This window comes from Eubalaena glacialis, chromosome 3 (assembly GCF_028564815.1).
Source record: "Eubalaena glacialis isolate mEubGla1 chromosome 3, mEubGla1.1.hap2.+ XY, whole genome shotgun sequence".
In the NCBI taxonomy this organism is placed as follows: domain Eukaryota; kingdom Metazoa; phylum Chordata; class Mammalia; order Artiodactyla; family Balaenidae; genus Eubalaena; species Eubalaena glacialis.
Window position 1 is genome coordinate 162,558,321 of NC_083718.1, and position 12,306 is coordinate 162,570,626.

The following is a 12,306-nucleotide window of genomic DNA, read 5'->3' on the forward strand; positions in this document are numbered from 1 at the left end:
GATGGGCATTTAGGTTGCTTCCATGACCTGGCTATTGTAAATAGTGCTGCAATGAACATTCGGGTGCATGTGTCTTTTTGAATTACGGTTTTCTCTGGGTATATGCCCAGTAGTGGGCTTGCTGGATCATATCGTAATTCTATTTTTAGTTTTTTAAGGAACCTCCATACTGTTCTCCATAGTGGCTGTATCAATTTACATTCCCACCAACAGTGCAAGAGGGTTCCCTTTTCTCCACACCCTCTCCAGCATTTGTTGTTTGTAGATTTTCTGATGATGCCCATTCTAACTGGTGTGAGGTGATACCTCATTGTAGTTTTGATTTGCATTTCTCTAATAATTAGTGATGTTGAGCAGCTTTTCATGTGCTTCTTGGCCATCTGTATGTCTTCTTTGGAGAAATGTGTATTTAGGTCTTCTGCCCATTTTTGGATTGGGTTGTTTGTTTCTTTAATATTGAGTGGAATGAGCTGTTTATATATTTTGGAGTTTAATCCTTTGTCTGTTGATTTGTTTGCAAATATTTTCTCCCATTCTGAGGGTTGTCTTTTGGTCTTGTTTATGGTTTCCTTTGCTGTGCAAAAGCTTTTAAGTTTCATTAGGTCCCATTTGTTTATTTTTGTTTTTATTTCCTTTACTCTAGGAGGTGGATCAAAAAAGATCTTGCTGTGATTTATGTCAAAGAGTGTTCTTCCTATGTTTTCCTCTAAGGGTTTTATAGTGTCCGGTCTTACATTTAGGTCTCGAATCCATTTTGAGTTTATTTTTGTGTATGGTGTTAGGGAGTATTCTAATTTCATTCTTTTACATGTAGCTGTCCAGTTTTCCCAGCACCACTTATTGAAGAGACTGTCTTTTCTCCATTGTATATCTTTGCCTCCTTTGTCATAGATTAGTTGACCATAGGTGCGTGGGTTTATCTCTGGGCTTTCTATCTTGTTCCATTGATCTATGTTTCTGTTTTTGTGCCAGTACCATATTGTCTTGATTACTGTAGCTTTGTAGTATAGTCTGAAGTCAGGGAGTCTGATTCCTCCAGCTCCGTTTTTTTCCCTCAAGACTGCTTTGGCTATTCGGGGTCTTCTGTGTCTCCATACAAATTTTAAGATGATTTGTTCTAGCTCCGTAAAAAATGCCATTGGTAATTTGACAGGGATTGCATTGAATCTGTAGATTGCTTTGGGTAGTAGAGTCATTTTCACAATATTGATTCTTCCAATCCAAGAACATGGTATATCTCTCCATCTGTTGGTATCATCTTTAATTTCTTTCATCAGTGTCTTATAGTTTTCTGCATACAGGTCTTTTGTCTCCCTAGATAGGTTTATTCCTAGGTATTTTATTCTTTTTGTTGCAATGGTAAATGGGAGTGTTTCCATAATTTCTCTTTCAGATTTTTCATCATTAGTGTATAGGAATGCAAGAGATTTCTGTGCATTAATTTTGTATCCTGCAACTTTACCAAATTCATTGATTAGCTCTAGTAGTTTTCTGGTGGCATTTTTAGGATTCTCTAATGCATAGTATCATGTCATCTGCAAACAGTGACAGTTTTACTTCTTCTTTTCCAATTTGTATTCCTTTTATTTCTTTTTCTTCTCTGATTGCCGTGGCTAGGACTTCCAAAACTATGTTGAATAATAGTGGTGAGAGTGGACATCCTTGTCTCGTTCCTGATCTTAGAGGAAATGCTTTCAGTTTCTCACCATTGAGATTGATGTTTGCTGTGGGTTTGTCGTATATGGCCTTTATTATGTTGAGGTAGGTTCCCTCTATGCCCACTTTCTGGAGAGTGTTTATCAGAAATGGGTGTTGAATTTTGTCAAAAGCTTTTTCTGCATCTATTGAGATGATCATATGGTTTTTATTCTTCAATTTGTTAATATGGTGTATCACATTGATTGATTTGCGTATATTGAAGAATCCTTGCATCCCTGGGATAAATCCCACTTGATCGTGGTGTATGATCCTTTTAATGTGTTGTTGGATTCTGTTTGCTAGTATTTTGTTGAGGATTTTTGCATCTATATTCATCAGTGATATTCGTCTGTAATTTTCTTTTTTTGTAGTATCTTTGTCTGGTTTTGGTATCAGGGTGATGGTGGCCTCATAGAATGAGTTCGGGAGTGTTCCTTCCTCTGCAATTTTTTGGAAGAGTTTGAGAAGGATGGGTGTTAGCTCTTCTCTAAATGTTTGATAGAATTCACCTGTGAAGCCATCTGGTCCTGGACTTTTGTTTGTTGGAAGATTTTTAATCACAGTTTCAATTTCATTACTTGTGATTGGTCTGTTCATATTTTCTATCTCTTCCTGGTTCAGTCTTAGAAGGTTATACCTTTCTAAGAATTTGTCCATTTCTTCCAGGTTGTCCATTTTAGTGGCATAGAGTTGCTTGTAGTAGTCTCTTAGGATGCTTTGTATTTCTGCGGTGTCTGTTGTAACTTCTCGTTTTTCATTTCTAATTTTATTGATTTGAGTCCTCTCCCTCTTTTTCTTGATGAGTCTGGCTAATGGCTTATCAATTTTGTTTATCTTCTCAAAGAACCAGCTTTTAGTTTTATTGATCTTTGCTATTGTTTTCTTTGTTTCTATTTCATTTATTTCTGCTCTGATCTTTATGATTTCTTTCCTTCTGCTAACTTTGGGTTTTATTTGTTCTTCTTTCTCTAGTTCCTTTAGGTGTAAGGTTAGATTGTTTACTTGAGATTTTTCTTGTTTCTTTAGGTAGGCTTGTATAGCTATAAACTTCCCTCTTAGAACTGCTTTTGCTGCATCCCATAGGTTTTGGATCGTCGTGTTTTCATTGTCATTTGTCTCTAGGTATTTTTTGATTTCCTCTTTGATTTCTTCAGTGATCTCTTGGTTATTTAGTAACGTATTGTTTAGCCTCCATGTGTTTGTGTTTTTTACGTTGTTTTCCCTGTAATTCATTTTAATCTCATAGCATTGTGGTCAGAAAAGATGCTTGATATGATTTCAATTTTCTTAAATTTACCGAGGCTTGATTTGTGACCCAAGATGTGATCTATCCTGGAGAATGTTCTGTGCACACTTAAGAAGAAAGTGTAATCTGCTGTTTTTGGATGGAATGTCCTATAAATATCAATTAAATCTATCTGGTTTATTGTGTCATTTAAAGCTTCTGTTTCCTTATTTATTTTCATTTTGGATGATCTGTCCATTGGTGTAAGTGAGGTGTTAAAGTCCCCCACTATTATTGTGTTACTGTCGATTTCCTCTTTTATAGCTGTTAGCAGTTGCCTTATGTATTGAGGTGCTCCTATGTTGGGTGCATATATATTTATAATTGTTATATCTTCTTCTTGGATTGATCCCTTGATCATTATGTAGTGTCCTTCCTTGTCTCTTGTAACATTCTTTATTTTAAAGTCAATTTTATCTGATATGAGTATAGCTACTCCAGCTTTCTTTTGATTTCCATTTGCATGGAATATCTTTTTCCATCCCCTCACTTTCAGTCTGTATGTGTCCCTAGGTCTGAAGTGGGTCTCTTGTAGACAGCATATATATGGGTCTTGTTTTTGTATCCATTCAGCGAGCCTGTGTCTTTTGGTTGGAGCATTTAATCCATTCATGTTTAAGGTAATTATCGATATGTATGTTCCTATTACCATTTTCTTAATTGTTTTGGGTTTGTTTATGTAGGTCCTTTTCTTCTCTTGTGTTTCCCACTTAGAGAAGTTCCTTTAGCATTTGTTGTAGAGCTGGTTTGGTGGCGCTGAATTCTCTTAGTTTGCTTGTCTGTAAAGCTTTTGATTTCTCCGTCAAATCTAAATGAGATCCTTGCTGGGTAGAGTAATCTCGGTTGTAGGGTCTTCCCTTTCATCACTTTAAATATATTGTGCCACTCCGTTCTGGCTTGTAGAGTTGCTGCTGAGAAATCAGCTGTTAACCTTATGGGAGTTCCCTTGTATGTTATTTGTCGTTTTTCCCTTGCTGCTTTCAATAATTTTTCTTTGTCTTTAATTTTTGCCAATTTGATTACTATGTGTCTCGGCGTGTTTCTCCTTGGGTTTATCCTGTATGGGACTCTCTGCGCTTCCTGGACTTGGGTGGCTATTTCCTTTCCCATGTTAGGGAAGTTTTCGACTATAATCTCTTCAAATATTTTCTCTGGTCCTTTCTCTCTCTCTTCTCCTTCTGGGATCCCTATAATGCGAATGTTGTTGCGTTTAATGTTGTCCCAGAGGTCTCTTAGGCTGTCTTCATTTCTTTTCATTCTTTTTTCCTTAGTCTGTTCCGCAGCAGTGAATTCCACCATTCTGTCTTCCAGGTCACTTATCCGTTCTTCTGCCTCAGTTATTCTGCTATTGATTCCTTCTAGTGTAGTTTTCATTTCAGTTATTGTATTGTTCATCTCTGTTTGTTTGTTCTTTAATTCTTCTAGGTCTTTGTTAAACATTTCTTGCATCTTCTCGATCTTTGCCTCCATTCTTCCGAGGTCCTGGATCATCTTCACTATCATTACTCTGAATTCTTTTTCTGGAAGGTTGCCTATCTCCACTTCATTTAGTTGTTTTTCTGGGGTTTTATCTTGTTCCTTCATCTGGTATATAGCCCTCTGCCTTTTCATCTTGTCTATCTTTCTGTGAATGTGGTTTTTGTTCCACAGGCTGCAGGATTGTAGTTTTTCTTGCTTCTGCTGTCTGCCCTCTGGTGTTTGAGGCTATCTAAGAGGCTTGATGGGAGGCTCTGGTGGTGGGTAGAGCTGACTGTTGCTGTGGTGGTCAGAGCTCAGTAAAACTTTAATCCACTTGACTGTTGATGGGTGGGGCTGGGTTCCCTCCCTGTTGGTTGTTTTGCCTGAGGCAACCCAACACTGGAGCCTACCTGGGCTCTTTGGTGGGGCTAATGACAGACTCTGGGAGTGCTCACGCCAAGGAGTACTTCCCAGAACTTCTGCTGCCAGTGTCCTTGTCCCCACAGTGAAACAGAGCCACCCCCTGCCTCTGCAGGAGACCTTCCAACACTAGCAGGTAGGTCTGGTTCAGTGTCCCCCGGGTTCACTGCTCCTTCCCCTGGGTCCCAATGCGCACACTACTTTGTGTGTGCCCTCCAAGAGTGGGGTCTCTGTTTCCCCCAGTCCTGTCGAAGTCCTGCAATCAATTCCCACTGGGCTTCAAGGTCTGATTCTCTATGAATTCCTCCTCCCCTTGCCGGACCCCCAGGTTGGGAAGCCTGACGTGGGTCTCAGAACCTTCACTCCAATGGGTGGACTTCTGTGGTATAAGTGTTCGCCAGTCTGTGAGTCACCCACCCACCAGTTATGGGATTTGATTTTACTGTGATTGCGCCCCTCCTACCGTCTCGTTGTGGCTTCTCCTTTGTCTTTGGATGTGGGATATCTTTTTTGGTGAGTTCCAGTGTCTTCCTGTCGATGATTGTCCAGCCACTAGTTGTGATTCTGGTGTTCTCGCAAGAGGGAGTGAGAGCATGTCCTTCTACTCCACCATCTTGGTTCCTCTCTCGAACCCACGGTCTTTTAACTGAGATCACACCTGGTCTCAGGACTTAATGAAGCTCAGGTTCTTGATGTCTCGTCACAGAAAGAATTCAGTGAGAGACAAAGTGATAGGTAAGAAGTGGATTTATTTAGGGAGAAACAGGCTCCACAGACAGTGTGGGCCATCTCAGAAGGTGAGAGTGGCCCCAGGGTATGGGGTTGTCAGTTGTTACAGGGGTGGGTAATTTCATAGGCTAATGAGTTGGAGGAGAATTCCAGCTATTTTGGGGAAGGGGTGGGGATTTTCAAGAATTGGGCCACTGCCCACTCTTTTTCTTTTTTTCATTTTTGAATTTTATTTTATTTATTTTTTATACAGCAGGTTCTTATTAGTCATCATTTTATACACATCAGTGTATACATGTCAATCCCAATCTCCCAATTCATCACACCACCACCACCCACCCACACCACTTTCCCCCCTTGGTGTCCATAGGTTTGTTCTCTACATCTGTGTCTCTATTTCTGCCCTGCAAACCAGTTCATCTGTACCATTTTTCTAGGTTCCACATATATGCGTTAATATACGATATTTGTTTTTCTCTTTCTGACTTACTTCACTCTGTATGACAGTCTCTAGATCCATCCACGTCTCAACAAATGACCCAATTTCGTTCCTTTTTATGGCTGAGTAATATTCCATCGTATATATGTACCACATCTTCTTTATCCATTCGTCTGTCGATGGGCATTTAGGTTGCTTCCATGACCTGGCTATTGTAAATAGTGCTGCAATGAACATTCGGGTGCATGTGTCTTTTTGAATTATGGTTTTCTCAGGGTATATGCCCAGTAGTGGGATTGCTGGGTCATATGGTAATTCTATTTTTAGTTTTTTAAGGAACCTCCATACTGTTCTCCATAGTGGCTGTATCAATTTACATTCCCACCAACAGTGCAAGAGGGTTCCCTTTTCTCCACACCCTCTCCAGCATTTGTTGTTTGTAGATTTTCTGATGGTGCCCATTCTAACTGGTGTGAGGCGATACCTCATTGTAGTTTTTTTTTTAAATTTATTAATTTATTTATTTATTAATTTTTATTTTTGGCTGCATTGGGTCTTTGTTGCTGCATGCGGGCTTTCTCTGGTTGTGGCGAGCGGGGGCTACTCTTCGTTGAGGTGCGCGGGCTTCTCATTGCGGTGGCTTCTCTTGTTGTGGAGCACTTTTTGACCTTTATGGTCGGCCTTGGAACAGTCATGGCACCTCTGGGTGTGTCATTTAGCACGCTGTATTACAATGAGTGTATACTGAGGCTCAAGGTCTAGTGGAAGTTGACTTGTCTGCCATCTTGGACCTATTTGTTTCTAATCAATTTATGTCGTGTCCTCGGGCTATGTCATTCTTTTAAAGGTTGTGCCCTGCCCCCTTCCATCCTGTTTCAACCCCATCAGTTTCTTTTGCATCTAGCTCATTCTATCCTCTGTCTCCCACACAGACTACCAAATCTATGTTACTCCCCTGTTTAAAAACCTTCACTGGGCCATTCCCAACAGTATGGCATGAACTTTAAGGCCCTTCATTACCTGACATCACTCTACTCTTCTAGGCCTTCTTCTGACACTTTCCTTTGATATACCCCAGAGCGGTAACCAAGACAAGAAGACTGGAACTATGCATGAAGGCACTGAAATTTAGCACAAAAAATCGAGACACTGACTTTAAAAGATTGCATGGCACTCCTTCAGCAGCACAGTTAAAAACCTTCCCACCTACACTGTCAGATAATGCACATTGTTGATAACTCTCGTCTGTTCTGTTCACATCATAAATAAAGCTGATTTGAGGATGAGGTTAGTGTGTCCTTCCCTGAAGCCAAAATCCTTCATTGTCGCTCTGGAAATAGGCAGTTCTCAGTCACCCTGAAATTCTCCTTGCCCTCCAAGTAAGCCATCCTCTTTTTCACATGGCTCTGTGGTAAGCCCAAGCAGGAATACTTTCCATTTCAGTGTCTGCCTGTGTAACCCCTTATGGGACAACTCAGTGTCACCTCCTCTGCCAAGGCTTTCCTGGCCCCGCCCTGTATTCACCAGCCTGTTTTTGCACTACACAGTGAAGTCTCATCTTTATTCAGGAGTCGCATTTTAACTCCCATGCACTGGACAAAAATTATGATCAGAATTACCTGCAGAAATCCCTTAGGAAGATGTCACTTGTCATGCCAAAACCTTGGTTCTCTGTACACCGACGCCAAACAGAAATACAGAGACAGAGCTACGGAGGAGAAAGAAAGAGTGGCTTTATTTCTTTGCCAGGCAGAGAGGGAACACAGCAGGCTAGTGCCTCAAGAACTGTGCCCCCCTCACTGGGGAATAGGGAGAGGTTATACAGTCCGGGGTAGTGGTCAGAGGTATGTGGTAAGGATCAAGGCAGCGACAAGTCTTGCATTCTTCTTTCTTCAGCAAAGTTTCAAAAGGGTGGGGTTGCTGACAGGATTAGCGTGTGTGCAGGGTCTCTGGTGGTCTCCTAATCTTGATGAGCTTCTCTGGTCCCTTTAATCTTGCCTCAGGTGGTTTCCTGGCTGCTCCTCCCTAGATTAGCAACTGTTCAAATCTGCCCTTTGGAACTCAGGGAAGGTCATGGAGGCTGGAGTCTTGCCTACAAGAAATGAGTGGCAAAAAACCCTCCATGCCCGGGAACCCCACAGGGCCCTGCTCGGCATCACTTGGGAGACTGCTGTGTTGTCTCCTGTGGAACGAGGCAGCCAGTTTTCCTCCAGCATGGCAACAAATCACTGTTTATAAAGTATTTCATTTAGGTGTTAGATGGTTACAAACTGTTTCAATGACTGTAATCACGTTTACTGTGGCAAAATGCACACACTATAAGGCTTGTGGAATCTGAGACCCACTGAGACGACCATCTACCACCATCTCCCCAGTACGCCATCTTTCTCAGCAGGGGACACACTCATTGAGTGGAATGGCAGGTAGGTGCCTCCTTCCCTTCTTCCCTCCCTGCTAAGCTAGCATTCACACGAGGAGAATTCACCTAAGTTAAGATAGTTCCCTGACCAGGGATTGAACCCACGACCTCGGCAGTGAAAGCACGGGGTCCTAACCACTGGACCGCCAGGGAATTCCCTGTATTATTTTTATAATTCCTTGTTCTGAAATGACCTGTCCAACCAACCAAACTGAGTGCTCCAGAAGCACTCAGAATAGATTCCCAAGGATGATCACAATACTTTCTTAGCACAGAATAAGAATTAGTAAAAGTTGGATAGGGCTTCCCTGGTGGCGCAGTGGTTGAGAATCTGCCTGCCGATGCAGGGGACACGGGTTCGAGCCCTGGTCTGGGAAGATCCCACATGCCACGGAGCAACTAGGCCCGTGAGCCACAACTACTGAGCCTGCGCGTCTGGAGCCTGTGCTCCGCAACAAGAGAGGCCGCGATAGTGAGAGGCCCACATCCCTGACCACTCTCCCTTCTTTTCCCACTCCCATGATTCCTTTTCTATATGGCTGCTTAGGGTCTCCAGCCTGCCAAGTGGGCACCACAATCTCAGACATTTTTAACCACCACGATCCCCCACGTAACCCCACCACACACACAAGTGGGAGCGGGGCCCTGCTGAATAGAGAGCCAGTCCTGGCTGGGTAATTTCAATATAGTTCTCTGTCTTTATTGATACACCACTGCACACGTGAGGGAAACAGTGCTTTTCTAGAAAAGATTGGAGTCCATCACATTTCAGATGTGGATGTAAACCCTGATGTAAGCAAGGGACTCTGGCAGTCGGAGCAGCTGCAGTAGCGCTCAGAGGAGCAATTGCTCTTTGTGGCAGGTTTTTGGGAAATGATCATCCCTTCCAGGTCCTTCATTTTGTTTTCCACTGTCTGAAGTTTTTTCAGAATTTTCTCTTGCAGACGCAAAGATAGGAAGATATTATTGTCTTGAAATGCGAGACCATTCCCTTCTGGGTGGACCAGCAAAGCCTGAAAAAAATCTGAGCCTTTCTTGTAAAGTTTGTAGAGTGTGATTGCAAACAACAATATTTTCTAAAATAAAACAACAGAAGTTGAACGTTACTTGTTTATTCATGTGAAATGCCACAGTTTACTGTAGATGCAAAAACAAAAGACGACTCTAAAAGTAATAATAATCCCTCATTCCTATGCCAAGCCTTCTAACAAAACATCTTCACACCTATTTTGTCTTTTGATCTTTACTACAGAATGGAGTGGTAGGCAGGTCAGGGATTATTATAATTAATATAATTAATAAAGATTATAATAGTAGATACTGTTTGCTGAAAGTCCGCCTCATGCAAGGCTCTGTGCTAGGAGTTTCCTTCCCTATGCAGGACCTATGTATGTAGAAAAAAACAGAGCTGGTTAACCATTTAGATGCCTTCCAGTTTGGCCTCTCTCATTGTCCAAGGTCATATACTTGGAAATGGTAGAGCCAGGACTGGAAGCCAGGAATTCTGATTTCCATGTATATTCTCTTAGGACACAGTGGTCTGAAACACTGGATTTCCTGGTCATAGAAAAAAAATTTTTTTTAATGTGCTAGGACAGAGTCCTGGTAGGAAAAGAAAAAAAAATCATCTTTTTTCCTTATAATAACTAGCGCTGCTTATTGAGTACTACTGTGTGCTAGGCTTTATACATACAAGATCTCCTTTAATCCTCACCAAAACCCTGAGGGAGGCACTGTTAGCAAGCCGATTTCACAGATAAGGAAAGTGGGGTTTACAGGCTAAGTGATTGCTCTCAGATCACACAGCAAGTGACAGAATGAAGAAGCCCCCGTAGTCTGACTCCAGAGCTTATTAACCACTCCGTTATACTACCTCTTTTTCTTGGCTGAGGTGTCTGGAGGGCTGCGAATTCATCTTTCGGATTGAATTAAACAATAACCAAACAAGAGCAGAACCCAGAAGTACAGATAAGAGTTTGGTGTTTTGCCTTCTATTCTTCTATATTCTAATTGAAATACATGTATATGAGTATGTAGACACACAAATCCCTGTTGGGGATTTAGGTCATTTGGACTATATTAAATGAGATTTTTGGAGAAGAATTTAATTTAGAATCCTAAAAATTGGGTTCAAATCTCAGCTTTGCCAGCTTTTACAATCTATGTCACCTTGGGTCAGTGATAACCAAGTTCCCTCACCTACAAAATGGAGATAATAACCCTGCCCTGCCTACCATGCAAGGTTTTGAGAGGTTAAGAGAATGCATGTGACTGATTTCTCAACAGTAGTGACATGAAAATAAGTGAATGCTACAAAATAATCCAGTAATAACTTATCTCAGCATTTACCAAGTAAACCAGTCACCCTTTAACAAAGCCCTCTTTAAATCCCATCTCCTTAAATTTAGGCTGAACCTCAATGCACCTCAGTTTCCTTGTTCGTCATATGAAAATAACCTCTATTTCATGGAATTGTTGGGATTCTCAAAGCATTTGAACTATATTGTCAATATAGCTATTATTGGTAATTAAACAGAGGTATGTAAAATCCTAAATGTTTTTCATAATCCCAGCCAATTGTACTCCTATTCCCCAAAAGAGCCCCTGTATATTCATTGTGATGACTAAATAAATATACATGCTTCCTCATCAGTTACAGAGCAAAGGCACAGTAAGAACAGAAAGGCGAAACCCAAGATCCCAGTTCTACTTGCAGTGCTATTCTATAAGAGGTACTCCACATGGCGTCTGGCACACGGTTAGACACTCAAAGATGAATACAAATATATGACCAAATAAATTTGGAGGTAAGGCTGCCTTCTCAGATTATGAACTTCTTCAATGTGTTTTATTATAAGACAAGCCAAAGATCATTGTGAGAAAGACCATTTTTATGCCAAAAACCTAACTGATGGAAGTTTTTAAGGATAACGTAGTTTTAACCAACTTCAGAGACAAAGGTTCACTCCGGTTTATCTGCATGGTCTTAAAACTGGGTGGCAGCAATATGGGAGAGAACTGACCAAATTTCAATGTAAAACTATTTAAATTTCTCTGTAACAAAAGAGTATAACCTGAATTGACTGAACACTTCGTTTCCATAAGGCATATACTCCTATTCCCAACAAAATCAAAAAGGAAATCCCCAGGATAACTTGCACAGCCGGAGCAAGATTATCTAGTAGCCCCAAATTTGTTTGCTGAGGCACACTAGTCTCTCCCAGAAAAGTTGCTTGTAGATAATTCCATATCGAGCTCAGAGAGAGATAATCTATTATGATGTCCCAGATAGAAGACAAAGGTGACATTTTAATATAACAGCAGCTCCAGGAACTGCATGTGCAGAGGCTTTAGGAACCTAGATACGAGTTAGGAAGAGTGGTCTGGGAGTCCAGTTCTGAATCCATTGTGAGCTGTGCTTTGTGATATCACTGTTCTGAAGCTCAGCTTGTTTCCCACTCACCCACTGAACCTTCTCACTCAAAACCAAGCAGACAGTGGCCTGAGTTTCCAGTTCAGTCATAGCACTCTCTCTAATCTTCGGCAAGTCCTAGCTCTAACACAGCACTGTCCAACAGAACTTTCTGCAATGATGGAAATGTTCTGTATTTGCTCTGTCCAACATGGAAGCCACTAGTCACTTGAAATGTGGACAGTGTGGCTGAGGAACTGAATTTTACATTTTATTAAATGTAAATTTAAGTAGCCACATGTGGCTAGTGGTTACCCTCTTAAACAGTGTATAGAACATTTCCAACAATCCATGGGATGGAGAGCAATTATTTTCACAATTCAACTGAGAAAACCGAGGTTAAGTGGAGATTAGAGGAGACGGGATCTAAAAAGGGCTTTCCTAAA

At 41.2% G+C, this 12,306-nt stretch overlaps 1 protein-coding gene across 1 annotated transcript; it reads right to left on the reverse strand.

The window, feature by feature from the left end:
• Positions 1-9,109: 9,109 nt before the first annotated feature.
• Positions 9,110-11,756, reverse strand: TMCO2 (transmembrane and coiled-coil domains 2). The gene is made up of 2 exons (XM_061186735.1): positions 11,523-11,756; positions 9,110-9,524 (listed from the first exon to the last, which is right to left on the reverse strand). Exons 1-2 carry the CDS (start codon positions 11,754-11,756, stop codon positions 9,210-9,212), a joined length of 549 nt encoding a protein of 182 aa, XP_061042718.1. The 3' UTR covers positions 9,110-9,209.
• Between the last annotated feature and the right edge of the window lie 550 nt (positions 11,757-12,306).

What these genes read in the sequence shown, in the direction of transcription:
- TMCO2 (XM_061186735.1), bottom strand. Translation starts at nt 11,756, where the DNA reads ATGTCACCTTTGTCTTCTATCTGGGACATCATAATAGATTATCTCTCT. An exon ending in GAAGTGTTCAGTCAATTCAG is followed by an intron (nt 9,525 to 11,522) that starts GTTATACTCTTT and finishes GTTTTATTTTAG; the next exon opens with AAAATATTGTTGTTTGCAAT.